The sequence below is a fragment of the Octopus sinensis genome, linkage group LG16 (genome assembly GCF_006345805.1).
Source record: "Octopus sinensis linkage group LG16, ASM634580v1, whole genome shotgun sequence".
Lineage (NCBI taxonomy): Eukaryota > Metazoa > Mollusca > Cephalopoda > Octopoda > Octopodidae > Octopus > Octopus sinensis.
In genome coordinates, this window is record NC_043012.1 from 37,037,167 (window position 1) to 37,056,996 (window position 19,830).

At 41.0% G+C, this 19,830-nt stretch overlaps 1 protein-coding gene across 1 annotated transcript in view; it reads left to right on the forward strand.

Moving 5' to 3' along the window:
- LOC115220303 overlaps positions 1-19,830 on the forward strand; it is a 31,589-nt gene that overhangs the window by 11,224 nt on the left and 535 nt on the right. The window contains exons 2-4 of the mRNA XM_029790408.2: positions 6,243-6,392; positions 13,007-13,138; positions 18,304-19,830. The exon at positions 18,304-19,830 is cut by the window's right edge and continues 535 nt beyond it. Of these exons, the coding sequence (XP_029646268.2) occupies positions 6,243-6,392; positions 13,007-13,138; positions 18,304-19,313 (1,292 nt within the window). The 3' untranslated portion in view covers positions 19,314-19,830. The remainder of the gene's footprint in view (positions 1-6,242; positions 6,393-13,006; positions 13,139-18,303) is intronic.

A 19,830-nucleotide genomic window follows, 5' to 3' on the forward strand; every position in this document is an offset into this window, starting at 1 on the left:
GGCTTCTTTCTGTTTCCATCTACTGAATCCATTGAAAGGGTTTGCTCAGCTTGGGGCTGCAGGAGAAAACACTTGTTCAAGGTAACCTTGCAATGGGAGTAAACCCAGACCACATGGTTGCAGAGCAAACTTGCATATAAAATATGTCTACATGATGGTTGTCTACTCAGCACAGATAAGCACAGGCATTGCTGACCCTTCTGTGCAACTGTTTTCAGTTGAGTATGGCTTGCACAACCCCACAACGACTCTCATTAACCCAGGAACCCAGAGATGAGCAAAGTGCAAGATATCCAGCTCCACAGAGCAGTGGGTTTTATATACAAGTTAGCCTTCTCCTAGAGGGATGTCATGACAAAGACTAGGGGCCCTTCGGACACCAACCCAAGTATTTCTACATCATGGTACTCATACATATATACATAAATACTGTGATGCTCTTATAATCCCAGGGTGCAACTGCATGTGTAGGCTGTGTCATGTTTCTGTGGAAGACATCACGCATGTGATTAGCAGCTGTCCTAAAATGTCGCCACGGTACTACCTCCCTATGAGGCACGATGTTGTTGCTAAAACAATTTACAATGCCATCCGCAAAAAAAGATGGTCCTGAAATAAACTTAGGAAATCCCTCTCTTATGGAATACATTCATAAACACCAACTCAAGAAGGAATATTGGTGGAATATAATATTCCCATCAAAACTTCTGTCAAATGTAAACATAGCAGGCTGGGACAGAGGAGCAAAGGTATGTACCATTATAGAGGTCAGCTGCCCTGCAGATATAAATATCTCTTTGAAAATCAAAGAAAAAGCGGATATCTATAGACAACTGCTTCGAAACCTCCAGCTTCAATACCCAGACTATGAATTCATATTCAAACCAATAATAATTGGTGCATTAGGTTTTTTTTTGTTAGTAAATGCTTAAAGGAGAATCTGACCGGCTAATTCATATATTATAAGTGCAATTTGTGAATGGAACAGTAAAAATATGTAAGCCTTTTCTCAAGTTCCAAATGTGAATTTGCCTGTGTTAACTACATCCCAAAGATGGAGCCTTGTTTCTTTGTTGGAAACTGGGTCCCTCCTCAGTGGAATAGTTATAATAATTAAAAAATAGAAGGGACATACATACATTTTCTCTTTCTCTTTTACTTGTTTCAGTCTTATGACTGTGGCCATGCTGGAGCACCACCTTTAGTCAGGCAAATCGACCCCAGGACTTATTCTTTGTAAGCCTTGTACTTATTCTATCGGTCTCTTTTGCCGAACCGCTAAGTTACGGGGATGTAAACACACCAGCATCGGTTGTCAAGCAATGCTAGGGGGACAAACACAGACACACATATATATACATATATACGACAGGCTTCTTTCAGTTTCCGTCTACCAAATCCATTCACAAGGCTTTGGTTGGCCCGAGGCTATAGTAACAGACATTTGCCCAAGGTGCCACGCAGTGGGACTGAACCCGGAACCATGTGGTTGGTAAGTAAGCTACTTGCCACACAGCCACAAACGTTAAAAAATATTCGTCTTCATCCTGTTGGGATTGATAAACTAAAAACACCAGTCAAATACTATGGGGGAATAGAATTGGCCAGCACCTTTCTCTCCTAATTGTTGATTCTGTGCCTTAATCAAAATCCATTATTTTGAAGCTAGTTTACATATAAGAAGGAACCATTTATCGCTGGTGGGGGTGGTTCGGTTATGAGAGTGGACCCAGATTTATTGTAAATTCATGTTGGCTGGGACTCAAAAAATTTTATCTGCAAACTCAGCCATACTGGATAAATATGTTGATGGGTGCAAGTGGGGCTGTATGGTTAAGAAACTTGCTTCAGGTTCGGTGCAGGAGGGACTTGCTGCTATAAAAAACATTACGGCAAATAAATCCATGTGCAACCCATGCTAGCATGGAAAAATGGATGAATATCATTTTTTTTATAATTCGTTATTGAACTGACAAAGAAGCCTTCATATGATCACTCACTCTGCTAGGAATAGCAGTCAAAGCTCTCTGCCTTGAGAAGAAAAAGGAAGGACCCATTCATCATAGGTCTGCAGGACTGAGGATGTCCTATAGGTTAAACAACAACAACAAGTACAGTAGTTTATTATTATTATTATTATTGTTATCATTATTTTGGCTATTTATTCCAATTGAGGTTAGTTCAAACATGTTTGTGATATTTTTAACTTTTAAAAGCAAAATTGCTGCAGTTTACTGTAAAGAAAAACATTCCCACTTATAATAAAAGATGTGAAACCACTTTCTCTGTTCAAGGTCACACTCTGGGCTGTGGAGTCAAAACAAAAAACTTCGACTCCGACTCCTCTTTATGTAATTAAGTGATTGTGGTCTACATATTATCTCACAAAGCATATGCATACGCTTGTACTTTGAGCAGGCCTATATCTTATAACTGCTTTATATTAAAGAGTAGAGATATTGTGAGTCGGAATCAGAGTCAGTATAGATTTACTGACTCTGACTCCAGCTACCCTTTAATTGTTTCCAACTCTGACTCCATAGCCCTGGTCACTCCCCTGTTGGACTCCTAGATGTGTTTTAGCCTTCCTCGGTCAGAGATACCAAAGACGGACAAGCCAGAGAGAAGCCATAGCTCTATAATGCAACAGCCAATATCAATGACTGTCCTAAGGTGGCAAGCGGGCAGAGTCATTAGCATTGCCTGGCAAAACTCTTTGCGGCATTTTGTTCTTTATGTTGTGAGTTCAAATTCTGCTGAGGTCGATTTTGCCTTTAATCCTTTTTTTGTGGGGGGGGGGGGGTCAATAAAATAAGTACCAGTTGAACACTGGGGTCAATGTAATCGATTTACTCCCTCCCCCGAAATTGCTGGCCTTGTGCCAAAATTTGAAGCCATTATCATTGACTGATTTGCACTCGCAGACTGCCCAGTCAAGACTAATGGAGTAGCGACAGCGCTAAGCAATGTTGAAAGAATTTTTTTCTCTATGGTAAAATGCAGAGATTTTTTGCTTTTGGAAATTGAAAACCTGTCGGAAACCTGTTTGGACTAACCCTAAAGTTTTTAAACCTTCCAACACTGCTTAACACCTCCCCTATTTATATTTGTTCCTTCTAGAAATGTGCCATATATCGTTGAGCATAAAGTGCCATAGTTTAGCCCCTGGTCATTCCTGATCAAGCAGGCTTAAGACTAAAAAGAGTCCAACTTTGACCATCACATTTGTTTCACATTCAGTTTTTTTCTTTTTAGTTTTTCCTTGCTTGCATGGGTTGATTGAAGAAATATGTTACCTGAGGCATTGTTTTTATACCAATGGATGCCCCTTCTGACGCCAACCGTTATCTACTTTTCACTTAAAGGATTGCTTATTCCATGTATCTTCAAAAGCATGAAACACCTGAACAGTTTTTTGGACTGGAGAAACTGACAACAACATTATGTACCATACTTTCATACAAGTAACTACATCTGTAAACACACACACACACACACATTGATATATATATGTCCAACCCATGCTAGCATGGAAAGCGGACGTTAAACGATGATGATGATATCATCATCATCATCATTAGCATGGGTTGGACGGTTCGACCGGGGTCTGGGAAGCCAGATGGCTGCACCAGGCTCCAGTCTGATCTGGCAATGTTTCTACAGCTGGATGCCCTTCCTAATGCCAACCACTCCGTGAGTGTAGTGGGTGCTTTTTACGTGCCACCGGCACAGGTGCCAGGCGAGGCTGGCAACGGCCACGATCGGTTGGTGCTTTTTACGTGCCACCAGCACGGAAGCCAGTCGAGGCAGCGCTGGCATCGGCCACATTCAGATATATGGATGTGTGTGTGTATGTGTATATACACATCTATATATGCATGTGTGTGTGTTTATGTATGTATGAGTAGACAGACAGCCGGCAACAGGCGAAGGGTCGCTCTTTGTGTTACTTGACTTATTTTCCATTTGTTTCTCTCGTTGTTTGCGTATTGAACTCATTTGCTTTCGTATTTCATGTTGTTTATTGTTAGTGACGTCCTGTACCCATATATGCATGTGTGTATATAAATATATATATATATATAACGTACTATTCCGTGATAGAAAATTCAACAAAAATGTATTCCATCTGGTAAGAGATAGGTATTATTTATTTAAAGGTCACAAAACATGTATTAAAGCGCTACTGAGAGTTTTATATGCTGAGAAAACTCAATCATATTCCTCAGGTACAAACCACTTACCATTACGAACTAAAAAAATTGAATAATAGGTATTATTATTATTATTATTATTATTATTATTATTGTTCAATTTTTTTAGTTTGTAATGGTAAGTGGTTTGTACCTGAAGAATATGTTTGAGTTTTCTCAGCATATGAAACTCTCAGTAGCGCTTTAATACATGTTTTGTGACCTATACACATACATACAATGGTCTTTCCCTTTTTGTTACTGAATCTACATACAAAGCTTAAGGTTATAGTAGAAAACTTGACCAAGGTACCACACAACGAGGCTGAACTTAAAACCACATGGTTGGGAGGTAAACGTGTCAACCACTGAGCCACGTATATCTAGGACTACATTTATTGAAAACTGTTGTTGCACTTACCATCAGCAAAGCATTTGCTTGTCTGGTACTGCCTACCTATTGGCACCTTCCATACCTTGTCTGTCATTTGCTTGCTTCTATACACCAAGCCATCTACTGACCACCACCTCCAACAACACCTAGACAGATGATGCCACCCTTTCTTCCTTCCTAACATTTCCACAATCTGCATGCTATTCACATGTAGTATGGGGGGAGGGCCATCCCAACTGCATTATAGGACCCCCCAGGCAAAGCTATACACTAGGGTCCTTAGTATATATATTTACCGAGAGCAAGTCATGCCATTCACAGATTGAGATGGCACCCATAAGCCTGTGGGTAGTCTGGGTAACAGGCTGGTGGGAAAGTTTCATAAAGGGTAAGTACCTGTTGGTGAAGAGGGGGCTGAAATATTTCCTGACCCTGGGGAAAACAATCAGTCTTTGTGATGTGCTTGTTGAGGATATGGGATCACCAGGAGAGATCTTCAGGGTAGGTGGACCCTAGCATGTGTAGAGACCTCTGAAGGTCCTAATTTTTTGTGCTGTTTATGTTTAACCATTTAGCATTCAACATTGGTCAGTCCACACTATTCTGTAAGGAGCACAGGGCCAGTTTCTTACAGATATTGTAGACTGCATTCACAAAGAGACTCACCTTTGTCTCACAAATGTGCTGTGTCCTCTCTCTCTCTGTTTTCTACCACTACTCAGTGGCTGTGGCTCATTACAACTTGCAAGTTTTCTACCCCTTCCACTCAGCACTGTACTCAGCCAAATATCCTCCACTCTCACTAAACAATTACCCAGTCCTTCCAATCCAAAATTCTGGAATTCCTTCTCGACTGATATTTTCCCTTCAGCCACAAACTTGCAACTTGCAAGAACAACGTTGGTCTCACTTGTCCTTGAAGGCTTGCAAAACCCGTGAAGATCTTAGTGTCCTTGAAGACCCGTGCAAGTCTCAGTGGTCTTGAAGGCCTGTAGTGGTTTCACTGGTTTTCAAAGTCTTCTAAAGGTCATAGGTGCAGCCCCTTTTTTCTATACCAATAAAAAAGAAAAAGAAAAGCAACCAGTTGGTTTCAACAGAAATGTTGAAGTAAAGGATGAAGCGTATTAGGGTGTGGAGTCTGAATCTTTGGGAATCTGAGATCAAATTCCATGCTACCAAATGTACCATTTCTATCCGTGTATGGTTAGTAAAACAAGCACCGTTAATATACTTGTTAGATTCAGTTCCTCACTACAGAGATTTTGTTTCGTTTTTGACAAGGAAAAGATTCTTTGCATTTTCTCTAAAGAACTCAACTGATTTTGTCCAACTGATCCTTCTCTCCAGGAATATAAGCAAGCTAAATGAAGTGAATTTGTTGAAACCATTCCACAGTCTAAACCCAGCATGGACAAATAGTTTTGAGAAGTGGGCTGCATGAGACATCACTCATCATTGCGAGAGGGCATACTACTAAAATACTGTGGTAATTTTTCGGTAGGCGCCATTCAGAAAGTCTGGGAGGCAGCAATTTGGCCATGGCTACTCTAGAATCATTTGCTGTTTCCTTAAAAAACTGGACTTGTATCCAACTAAAAAATACAAAAACCTGACATCAAATAATTCCAAAATACTTTTTTTTTTATTTCTGCCAGATTCTTTGAATGCACATAGAATGTATGCAGACATTGCCAAGACTGATTATTCAGAATGCGGACCAGCAAATGCTACCCTCAGTCTACCCAATAACTCACCACTCCAATTAACATATGACAGCCCCAGGTATATGGACAGCCGCGAACAGGGTAAGGGTTTTTTTCTTTCTTTTTTCTTTTCACTTTTTGGATTTTGTTTTTCTTGGGTGGCAATCTGCTCCTTGGAATAAATTGTATTCTATTTTTTATAGAAGCATTTCTGAAGCAAATGCTTTCTCTAGCACCAAAACATATTTTTGACCTCTAGGAGAAATTGGTCGAATTGTTTACTTAGTTCAGATTAATTACAATTAAATTAGAATTATTAGATAAACAGTATAAGTATGTGCACACACACACAATAGGTGAGACCAAGATATGCACGGAATAGAAAACACATACAAGTGCTCAAATGAATTTGAACTTGACACCATTGCACACAAACGTTCCATGTGAATAGTTCAGTAATATTTGTGGTTTTAAGCCCTGCAGTGGTGCATCCTCAGACTCGCATCAAAATGTGTGCTCTTAAATTGTGCACCTGCCAAGCATTGCATTTTGCTTATTTGTTGATGTAAGCCTAATGAAGTGTCACTCTAGTTTATAAAACTGCAAGAATTATGTAACTTTTTACACTGAACTCCTATGTATGTTGGAGTTAAAGAAAAAGAGTTGGTGCAAAAACAATTGTAACTGGTCATTAAAGATCTGCTAAACTCTGTCTTTTTATTTGGCATTTATATATATATATATATTTATTTATATATATATATATATATAATATATATATATATATATATATAAGGTCACTTGCTATGCAAGTACATCTCGTTAATATATATATAAATATTTCTAATATAGGATAAAATTTTTTCAAAAAATTTCATCAATTCGCCAGCATGTTAAAATACCTTTTAAGGTGAATATTATAGACAATTATAAATAAGGGCAAAAGAAAAAATTTCTAAGCCAATATGCTGAGAAAAAGACTTTAAAGCGTCAATCACCACATACAATATACTTCACTATAAATACGCATCGTGTTGACTCAAGGAAAGCAAGCAAACAGAATTTTTTTTAAAATTCATTATCTCTATATCAAACGATTTCGGAATTAATCCAACGGATTTTTCTGCTCATCAGCAGAGAATATGATAAGAAATAAATGAAATACTTACAAGCACCCATGGAAAAAAGCAGAAACAAAAGTCATGAGTACACATGAGTACTCCAAATATATCTAAATATAAATTCTGTAGCAAGCTTTCCTAGATTCTGCACGATGCGTATTTATAGTGAAGTATATTGTATGTGGTGATTGACGCTTTAAAGTCTATTTCTCAGCATATTGGCTTAGAGATTTTTTCTTTTGCCCTTATTTATAATTGTATGTGTGTGTGTATATATATATATATATACACACACACATACAATTATATACATTTTTATTATTTTTTTGCAATTTACTTAATCATTGGTATTTTATTGTTATTTTAATTTTAATATTTCTATTATATGTAATTTTCTCGATGGTGTAATTTAATTATTCATTTTGAATTGATAAAAGGTGGTTCTTTCTAATTTTTTATATATATATATTATATTGTGTGAAATTTGATTTAGTATTTCTAAATTGAATTTTTTCCCTGTAAGTTAGGATTAATATTCCCTCAAATAATTATTATATATTTATATATTTATATAAAATTTAGATTGGTTTTGTCCATTATCAGCCCTGGCCATGACTAACTCAATAGCACTACCTGGAAAAGTCTTTTAATTAATTATTTCGGGACACCATGGACCACTCAAGCAGAGAGTTGCTGTTAGTTGAGATGTATCCAGGTGTAGGTGGTTTATCCGGTATCTCCTGGAGAGATTTGTCCAGGTACCCGCTTGAAAGATGTGGGGTCTTTTTCTACTTTAATTTCTTTCAGAATAACATTGAAAAAGAGCAAGGGCATTTGCAGGGAAGAAACTCTGTTGCAATGTTCTTCTGTGATGTGATCTCGACCTTTGTAGGGGACGCATTGCACAGGAGCCAAGTCTTGGGTGAATTCGAAACGTAATACCAATATCATTTGGATAATATTGATGGAATATTTCCCACATGGTGCAAATAATGTATCACTCATGGTGGCATTGCAGAGAATAGTGTTTCAGCCGTTTAAGTTGAGCCCAATAATCAAGTTCCATTTATTTTTTAGTGATTGATTTTTGTAGAGCTTCGATCCTCATTATGTTTTGTTTTTTGTAGGGGACCACAATAGGCAACAGTATTCAAGGTGGGGCCTAGCGAATGTGGAGAAGAGAAGGATGATGGTTTCATGATCCCTAGATTAGAAAGTTCTGAGGATCCATCAGCACTCTCCAACTAAGGTTGCTGTCGACAGTAACACCTAAGACTGATATTATCTGATGGTTCAAGTAGGTCTCCCGGCGGTAGTGTCTATGGTTGGTTGAGTGTGCCCTCTCTTCCAAAGGGGATGAACTCAAGCTTTTCTTCATTCAACTGCATGTTGTTTTTTTTTTGTGTGCCCACTGGGTTACTGCGCACAGGTCCGATTGAAGCATTGTTTGATCATATGCTCCCTTAATGACTTTCTGGAGCTTAGAGTCATCTGCAAATATTTTTAGGGTGCTGTGTTCAAGGAATCTGCAATGACCTTGATATAGACAATAAAAAGAAGTGGACCCAGCACAGTACCCTGCGGGACTCTGCTGATGACTTTTTCTGGTTTTGAGTGGATGCTGTCAACCACAATATGCTGGGTCCTGTTTGTTAGGAAATACCCAATCCATTGAAATAGCTTTCCACTGACTCTAGCATTGGATAGTGTCTTTAACAGCATATTGGGGTCAACTCTGTCAAAGGCCTGGCTGAAATCAAGGAATATGACATCCGCATTGAAGCCCTCACTTAGTACATTTAAGATGTCATCAAAGTGGTGGAGGAGCTGTGTTAGACAGTTGCTCCTCCCACCACGAAAGCCATGATGGTTGCAATTTAGGAGATGATTTTGTTCTAGGAAGGCTGTTATTCTTGATCTCAACACTCTCTCATATTTTGATATGTGAGGTGAGTGAGATTGGACGGTAGTTTACTGGGAGGGATTTATTCCCTTTTTTAAAGATAGGAATAACTGGCTGGCAGAGGAGGTTCTGAGGGATAAAACCAGCACCCAGTGATTTTTGCCAGAGATTTGCAAGAGGAGCTGCAAGTTGCTGTCTGCATTGCTTCGGCACTCTAGCAGGGAACCTGTCAGGACCCACTGCTGAATCGGGTTCGATTTCTTTTATTGCTGCTAGGATGTCAGTGGCGTCGAAGGTTATGTCAGAAAGGACATGCTGGGGAATCACAGAAGCAAAGCTGCGTGAGTCAACTGAATCAGGGTCATTGGAAACAGAACGGTATTGAATTCGCAGAATCTGAGCGCCATGTCTTTGGCATCACTGTGAAGGATGCAGTTTTCGTCAACCAGTGGGCCGATACAGGAAACTGTGGTCCTATGTGTTTTTACAAAGGAGTAAAAAATTTTAGGATTATTCTTGATGCTTTTAATAGCTCAGGATTCCTCTGCAGCTTTTTGGGTGTTTTTAAGGGTTCTCATACGGTCCTGCAGTTGTTGCTTCCTTGATTCCAAGGTTGTTAATGTTCTCGATTAGGGGTGATGCTCATGGTGGGATTTCAGAGTATTGATTTTTCGGTTTATCCTTTTTATTCTCCTGATGAGTGCTTGTCACTGTTTTGGAATCCTGCGTCTACTTTTATCTATGAGTCGTGAGGGCGTGTGTTTTGAGCATATGTGGGTGACTGCGTCCTCAAATAGTTACCATGCGTTTGTGTTTGTTGTGGTATTGGAGGAAGCAGGGGTGAAGGACCAATCCACCTGTGATACGTTTTGAGTGATTGCACCCCAGTTTGACTTGTGTAAATTCATGTTATCAAATGGGTGCGCTGGAGTTAGTGATTTATGCCGAATTTTTGGATACTGAAGATTGGCGTTCCAAAGTATTATGTCATGATGAGACAGGAGGGTTCTTTCCACTGTGATGTTAGGGATAGTGTTAGCATGATGGCTTAGCACTAGATCCAAGACACTCTGGTTGTTTCTGGTTGGTTCATGGACGAGTTGTGACAGGAACAAATTATCCATAAATTTGAAAAGTAACTCCCACTGTTGCTTTGTTTGAGCTTGAGGTGAAGGTTCTTTGGCTAACAATATTAGTGGACACAATCTACAGAGGGCAGGTTGAAGTTGCCCATCATCAGAATATTTCCTGGGTTACATTGCAACAGGAAAGATTTGTGTGTATGTGTGTGTGTGTATATATATATATATATATATATATATATACATATACACACACACACGCACACACACACACACACACACACATATATATATTTAAATTACCTGTGTCGGTGACACGTAAAAGCACCAACCGATCGTGGCTGTTTTCCAGCCTCCTGTGCCCACTGTGCCGGTGGCACGTAAAAAGCACCCACTACAGTCACGGAGTGGTTGGCATTAGGAAGGGCATCAAGCTGTAGAAACACTGCCAAATCAGACTGGAGCCTGGCGCAGCCTCCTGACTTCCCAGGCTCCGGTCGAACTGTCCAATCCATGCTAGCATGGAAAACGGACGTTAAACGATGATGATGATGATGATAATATATATATATACATCATCATCATTACTTAATGTCTGCTTTCCATGCTAGCATGGGTTGGATGGTTTGACAGGATCTGGAGAACTGCACCAGGTTCCAGTCTGGTTTGGCATGGTTTCTATGGCTGGATGTCCTCCCTAACGCCAACCACTCCATGAGTGTAGTGGGTGCTTTTTACGTGCCACCGGCACAGGGGCCAGTTATGTGACACCAGCATATATTTATATAATTTTTATTCTTTTATTCGTTTCACTCATTTGACTGTGGCATCGCCTTTAGTCAAAGAAATTGACCCCAGGACTTATTCTTTGTAAGCTTAGTACTTATTCTATCGGTCTCTTTTGCTGAACCACTAAGTTACGAGGATGTAAACACACCAGCGTTGGTTGTCAAGCGATGGTGGGGAGACAAACACAGATGCACAAACATATACATGTATCATCATCATCATCATCATCATCGTCGTTTAACGTCCGTTCTCCATGCTAGCATGGGTTGGACGGTTCGACCGGTTCTGGGAAGCCAGAAGGCTGCACCAGGCTCCAGTCTAATTTGGCAATGTTTCTACAGCTGGATGCCCTTCTAACGCCAACCACTCCGTGAGTGTAGTGGGTGCTTTTTACGTGCCACCTGCACAGGTGCCAGGCGGGGCTGGCAACGGCCACGGTCATATTGGTGTATTTTATGTGCCACCGGCACGGAAGCCAGTCGAGGCGGTGCTGGCATCGGCCACGAGTCGGATAGTGCTTTTTACGTACCACCAGACCAGGGATCCTGGCTGTTCAATTCGATTTCGATTTCGCTTGCCCCAACATGTCTTCACAAGCAAAGGGGGTTGGCAGGGTGCCTGTCGTACGGTCGCATTGGAGTATTTTACGTGCCACGGCCACGAGTCGGATAGTGCTTTTTACGTACCACCAGACCAGGGATCCTGGCTGGTTCAATTCGATTTCGATTTCGCTTGCCCCACATGTCTTCACAAGCAAAGGGGGTTGGCATGGGTGCCTGTCGTACGGTCGCATTGGAGTATTTTACGTGCCGCGCCCCGAGTCGGATAGTGCTTTTTACGTACCACCAGGCCAGGGATCCTGGCTGGTTCAATTCGGTTTCGATTTCGATTTCGATTTCGCTTGCCCCAACATGTCTTCGCAAGCATGGGGGTTGGGATGGGTGTCTGTCGTCGGATGAGGTTCTATATCGACTTCGCTTGCCTCAACCGGTCTTTGTGTCCAAGGGAGGAAAGGCATTCATAAGTGGGCTGGGCTCACTTGTCCTGCCTGGGCTCACTTGTCCTGTCCTGCATGTATATATATGTATATATATATATATATATGTACAACAGGTTTCTGTCTACCAAATTCACTCAAGGCTTTGGTTGGCACGAGGCTATAGCACAAGACACTTGTCCAAGGTGCCACACAGTGGGACTGAACCCAGAACCATCTGGTTGGTAAGCAAGCTTCTTACCACACAGCCACTCCTGCGCCTGTCTATAATATATTTTCAACATGCCATTGATGCTGTGGCTAATTTCGTAAATCATTTTCCCCAGTTTGTTGGCTGAATATTCTTTGCTTCTGAAAAACTGTTTGTTGCACAACTTTTACATTTAGCATACTACTAATCTGCTGAGTGGTTGGTGTCAGGAAGGGCTTCCTGCTGTAAAAATCCTGCCAAAACAGTCACAGAAGTCTGGTGCAGGCTTCTACCTGGCCAGCTCCTGTCAGACCGTTCCACCCATGCCAGCATGGAAGGCAGACGTTAAACGACGATGATGATGGTGATGGTTCATATATGACCCACCAGCATCTGTGTTGTCTACTTGTGCTTTGTTGTTCAAATTTCAAATCGCTAATCAAATGGACTGACCCTAACCCAAGTGTAAACTGTTTCTGGTTCAGTGATGAGATTTCAGCTCATTATGTGGCTTGAATTTTCTTCAGAAAAACTGTTCATTTGTTTCTTTAGAGAACCATTCATGGATGGGCGTCCCACCTGTATATTAAACATATGTTATTTTATACTCTTTTTTTTTTGTTTTGTTTTTCAGACGATGTGTTTTTGACCCTGGAACATGCAAAAGAGCAGTTTTTATCGTTGCTACAAAAAATGGATATTGATGCTCTTGTTGCATTTGATAAATGGTTGAAAATGATGCGGATTAGTCGTAATCCACTTACTGGTACGTAATCATTCACTTCTCTCTTTCTTTCTTTTTTTTTCCCGTTTTCTCATCATCATCACCATCATCCTAATGTCTACCTTTCCATATTTTCATGGGTTGGATGGAATTTGTTGAGGCACACTTTCCGTGGTTGATGCCCTTCCTGTTTCCCAAGCAAGATAACGTTTTCCCGTGGCCAGACATGTAAATGAGCATCATTGTCATACAAGCGAGGTTGTGTGTTTTCAATCTTCCATCATAAACATTTCTGGCCATGGGTTATATTACCTTGCTTCAAAACAAGTGAAGGTTGGTGACAGGAAAGGCACACAGTCGTAGAAAAATCTGCCTCAACAAATTCCATCCAATGTATGCGAGCATGGTAAAGTGGATGTTAAAAACGATGATGATGATGATGTTGTTTTACAACCAGATGCCCTTCCTGTCACTAACCTGTAACTATTTTCTAAAGGAGTTTTCATTCCATTCATGTTTGAAAGTGCAGAGCTCCCAGTTGATTTGTGTACATGGAAGTGTCAGCAAATGGCATTATTGCTGACACACACACACACACACACACACACACACACACACTTGCACAAACACATACGCATGCACGCACACACCTACACTCACCCACTCTCATAGATACATGACAGGCTGTTTGGTAAATTTGGACAAGTGCCCCTTCAGTTGAGCTGGGGCTTTTGGCAAAGACACCCAAGGTGCTGCACAGTGGGACTGAACCTGAAACCTCACAGTTGTGAATTCGACTACTTAACCACACAGCCATGCCTATGTCTTTACAGGTTTAAAAAATATTTAAAAAAAGCTATGATTATTAGGAAAATTAGACTGACATCAAATAGGGAGGTTTTAGAGGTTAAGCATGAAGATGAAAGGTCAATGGATTGTCTCATGAGCAGCATTTTACTGTGACCTTGGTAGTGCAAGGAATTCTTAAAGACTCTGTCCTCTCCTTAGCTATAATTAGGTACTGTGTGTGAGGGTGGTTGGCCACAGAGTTGTGTGTTTAATTAGCATGCAGTCTTGAGTTCAAATTCCATTCAGGGTGCTCATGCAAAATGTAGAAATTAAAACAAACAAAAATAATATATATATGACTAGTGCTCCAAACTCTATGGGCCCCTTTGATTCCTATTTTACTCTCCTGAACCCTACATTCCATCTTTAAAAAAAGCCCCATCATATTTTCATAATTAAATGTTATTAAGAATTGTATTAAAAAAATTGGTAAAATATTTCGTGTCTTGTAGGAATAAAACCGGTTTTACATAAATTTCAACAACAGAATCTTATGTGGATCCCTAAGGATCAATGCCCCCCACCCAGAGTCATATATGAACCCCGGTTGGTAGCCACTGGTCAAACAGGAGCTGACTAGGGGCACGTAACCCATGAAGGAAGGGAGATAATTAAGTAAAGCTGGAAATCATTTTTTTTCATATATATTTTAATGGTTTATCAAAGCTCATAGACAACTGCGACCCACAGGACTTCCTGAATAGGACGCAAAATGCAAATTTCTTTTGAATTTTTGTAGTAGTGCGGTCCTTTTGAGGATGAACCTCATCTCATGCGGCCAAATTCTCGAAAGAGGTTGCCCCTGCACAGATTACTAGAAATATTTTGCATAGTTATCTGCCCCTCGTCATTGGTTGTCTGCCCCTGGCTATCATTTGTTAATCAAATTTCATTTATTCAAATGGCTTATCCTTCAGTAGACACCCTTTGACCCTTTTCGGAGCCTCTCTGGCTATTGTGGGAAGGAGGGAGGAAATAATCTTTCGACGGGGCATCTCACCTGAGCCCTAACAACAGAGTGGAGGGTATTAAAAGTCTCCTCCACGCCTCAAAGGTCATGTGGTGTTGTTAGACCAGGTGAGGAATTAATCATACATACGACCTACTAGACTTTGATTAACAACCAATTTATTATTGTAACGTGTGTGTGTTTTATGTATGTTTATATTCATGTATATACATCATGATCATCATCATCGTTTAACGTCTGCTTTCCATTCTAGCATGGGTTGGACGGTTTGACTGAGGGCTGGCAAACCAGATGGCTGCACCAGGCTCCAGTCTTGATCTGGCAGAGTTTCTACAGCTGGATGCCCTTCCTAACGCCAACCACACCGAGAGTGTAGTGGGTGCTTTTACGTGCCACCGACACGGGGGCTAGTCAGGCTGTACTGGCAACGACCTTGCTTGAATCTTTTTACACATGCCAACGGCACAGGTGCCAGTAAGGCGATGCTAGTAACGATCACGCTTGAATGGTGCCTCTTGCATGCCACTGGTATCGAAGCCAGTTGGCCACTCTGGCAACGATCATGCTCGGATGGTGCTCTTAGCACCCTACTAGCACGGTAAGGCGAAGTGCCAGTAAGGCGAAGCTGGTAACGATCACACTCGAACGGTGCCTTTTATGTATATACTTGAAATTGTTCATAAAATATTTAGTTTTGTACTCTGTGATTTTTCCAACTGCAGAGGCCAACCAAATGAAACTCTGGCTATAATACAAGGATTCCTTACTGTTTCCATTCGGATATACAATATATGTGGAGTTCAAAATACGAGTCGATTAGCATGCAATTTGAATTTGAAGAATACCATACAGGCGTGGCTATGTAGTGAGTGGCTTGCTTACCACCCACGAGGTTCTGAGTTCAGTCCTACAGCGTGGCACCTTGGGCAAATATCTTCTATTGTAGCCTCGGGCTGACCAAAGCCTTATGAGATGATTTGGAAGTTGGAAACTTCATCATATATATACCTGTGTGACATCATCATCATCATCATTTAATATCTGTTTTCCATGCTGGCATAGGTTTTATATATATATATATATATATATCATCATCATCATTTAATGTCCATTGTTCATGCTGGCATGGGTTGGACAATTTGACCAAGGCTGGTAAGTTGGAAGGCTGCACCAGACTCCAGTCTGATTTGGCATGGTTTTCCATGGTTGGATGCCCTTCCTAATGCCAACCACTCAGAGAGCGTGCTATGTCTTTATATCTGTTCATACTCCCCACCACCACCACCATTTGACAGCAACTGGTGTTGATGTGTTTACGTCCCTATAACTTAGCAGTTTGGCAAAACAACCAATAGAATAAATTCCAGGCTTAAAAAAAAAAAAGGTTGATTCATTCAACTAAAACATTTTCAAGGCAGTGCTCCAGCATGGCCATAGTCTAATGACTAAAACAAGTAAAAAATAAAAGATATATATATATATATATATATATATACGTACACACACATGTGTATATATACACACACACACACACATATTCATACATACATGCATACATATATAACATTGTCATCATCATCATCATCATTTAACATCCGTTTTCCATGCTGAGTATGGGTTGGACGATGTGACTGAGGTCTGGAGAGCCAGTGGCTGCACCAGGCTCCAATCTGATCTGGTAATGTTTCTACAGCTGGGATGCCCTTCCTAACCCCAACCACTTGAAGAGTGTAGTGGGTGCTTTTCACATACCACCGGCACAAGAGCCAGTCAGGTGGGCCTGGCATTGACCACGTTCAGATGGTGCTTTTTATGTGCCATTGACACAGGGAGCCAGTCAGGAGATTCTGGTATCGACCACATTCAGATGATGCCTTTTACATGCCACCAGAACGGGGTGTCAGTCAGGGGGCACTGGCCACAGCTGTGATTTTGGTTTTACTTGACTCAACAGGTCTTCTCAAGCATATCATATCACCCGATGCATCAAGGGTACTCTTGAATGGGCTGGTCATGCAACACTGGCATCAGCCATGGCTGCGATCTCACTTTAATGGCTGGGTATTCTCAATCACAGCATATTTATACACACACACACTTACTCACACGCACACATATACCCACACATGCACACATATACATACAGTGGACAAATGAAAAAAAGGGCACTCAGCACATTTTTGGGGAGTTACATTTATTTATTTTTCAGTTTGATTTGGATTTTTGCTGCTTCAAGTTTTGAAGCCCCTAACGGAGCTTATCTCCTCAAGCTGGAGACATGTGTGTGTGTGTGTAAACCCCTCTACATAGCTTTTGTGGACTTGGAGAAAGCCTTTGACAGGGTCCCCCGATCCCTTATCTGGTGGTTGATGCGGAAACTGGAGATTGACGAATGGCTAATAAGGGCTGTTCAGGCCCTATACAGAGAGACTCAGCAAGGTTACGATTGGCAATGAGTATAGTGAAGAATTCTGGGTAGAAGTAGGTGTCCACCAAGGTTCAGCCCTCAGTCCCCTTTAATTCATCATAGTCCTCCAGGCAATGACAGAGGAATTCAAAACAGGTTGCCCCTGGGAGCTCCTCTATGCTGATGACCTGGCTCTCATAGCAGAATCACTACTGGAACTAGAAAAGAAATTTCGGGTGTGGAAGCAAGGGTTAGAATCAAAGGGCCTTAGAGTAAATGTAGCAAAGACCAAAGTTATAGTAAGCAGAAAGGCGAACTCATCACACACACCCTCGGGCAGGTGGCCCTGCTCGATCTGTAGGAAAGGTGTAGGTCGAAACTCCATAAGATGTACCCAGTGTAAGCTATGGACGCATAAGAGGTGCAGCAACATCAAAGGGAAATTAAGTGATAAGAAAGCTTTCATGTGTGGCAGATGCACAGGGACAATAGACACCACAGACACTCAGAAAAGAGATTCCATCACACTCCAGGGAGAGAAACTAGAAGTAGTTGATAGTTTCCGCTACCTGGGTGACCAAGTTAGTAGTGGGGGTGGATGCTCAGAGAGTGTCACCACTAGAATACGAATAGCCTGGGCAAAGTTTAGAAAGCTCCTACCCCTACTGGCGACAAAGGGTCTCTCACTCAGAGCGAAAGGTAGATTGTATGATGCATGTGTGCGAACTGCCATGCTTCACAGCAGTGAAACATGGGCTGTGACTGCAGAGGACATGCGTAGACTTGAAAGAAATGAATTGCTATATTCCTTTGAAAGTGGAATGACATCTCGACATATTTTGCTAACATTGTGACAGATAGACAGATACAATGGTTTCTTTTTTTTTTTCTTTTCTTAAATTCTTTATATTTAAAAAAGAAAATAATTTCTGAATTTCTCATCATTGTTTCTTTTTTTTTTTTTTCTTTTTCCAAATGCAGGTAAAGTGATTTGTCGAGAGAATGCTGTTGTTCATAGCTCTGTCAACCCCCAGACTGCTGGTGCTGGTAACGAAGACAATCTTTTACCTGAAGACCACAAAGATCACACCGTGCCAACAATTAGTGGAGTTTATGGTTCCTTCCCCAACACCAATATTACCGTCAACATCACACTGAGTCCGCAGGCCTTGATGGGGCAGGGTCCCATCACAGTAACGGCTAACACTGCCTCGTCATCTCATGAAGGTGGCGGCGGCAGTGGCACGCACAGGTCATCTGGCGGCAACAATGCTGCAGTCAGTGGGAGCAATTCTTTGCCAAACGGGATTCGCTGTGCCACTTCATCTTCTGCTACAACCACTACCATTGATCTTAGTCAAGCCGGACCATCGACTTCAAGAAGCAGCACCATTGCTGAAGATAGAATCCATGCGTTGGCAATCGGTAGCTTTTCACATTCCAAATCTCATAGTGCCCGTACGTCTCAGCCAGGCGTGAAAGTTGTAGCTACAAACTGTAGTAGTAGTAGTAGTAATAGTACCAACTACGAGCACCCGAACCAACCTGCATTCCCCATTCATTTGGTTCCGAATAACGCTAGTTACGATGGCAGTGGTAGCAGCAAAAAGAGTCGTTTGGACATGACGGCCGTGTTGTCCGGACCGACTAACCTATCCAACTCCGGACAAGTTGAACACAATCAAAGTACAGAACGGTCGCGCTTTAAGCGGATTCTTCCCAAACCAAGCAGCAATTACCTACGCAACCCTTCATCTGCTTCTCACCACGGCTTGGCAGCGAGTTCCACATCTTCTTCTTCCTCTTCCTCTTCCTTCAGACACAGTACTGGCAGCAATCAGAACCGGTTGGCCTCAGCACCGTCGTCGCTCAGCACTTCGGCCTTGACCGCAACCTCTTCCACGCAAAACCGCTACGTGTCCATGCCTTCGAAAGACGGACATTCTTCTTCGGAAAACTCAGTCATTTTCATAAAGCAGGACCCGGATTGACTACAGAATGCAGATGTATCCTCCAGTGGCTGCTTCTCATCTCACAGTGCCACGACACTAATTTACCATAGTGTCTACCTACAGCAGTCACTTTATCTCTCTATACTAGTCAGTTATTCTAGAGCACCACATTCTCTTTGCTGGTTGATTTTCTTTCTTCAAGTGGGGGACATCAATTATTATTATTATTATTATTATTATTATTATTATTATTACTATTATTATTATCATTATCATTACTACAATTACTACTATCTTAATTACTATCATTATCATTATTCATTATCGTTGCTATTGGTTTTCATTATTTTCTTATTCCAACAATATTTACAGAGTCTGGTTTCCCCAAATTCTTCACAAGCTTCTCTAATATTCTCACAGTTTTTTTTTTCTTTTCTATTAAACGGAACGGAACATCGAAGCTTTTCAGTGAAGAACGGAAACTTTGTGAAAGAAATGTGTCTTAGTCACCTTTTTTATTAATTTATTATTATTATTATTATTATTATTATTTGAA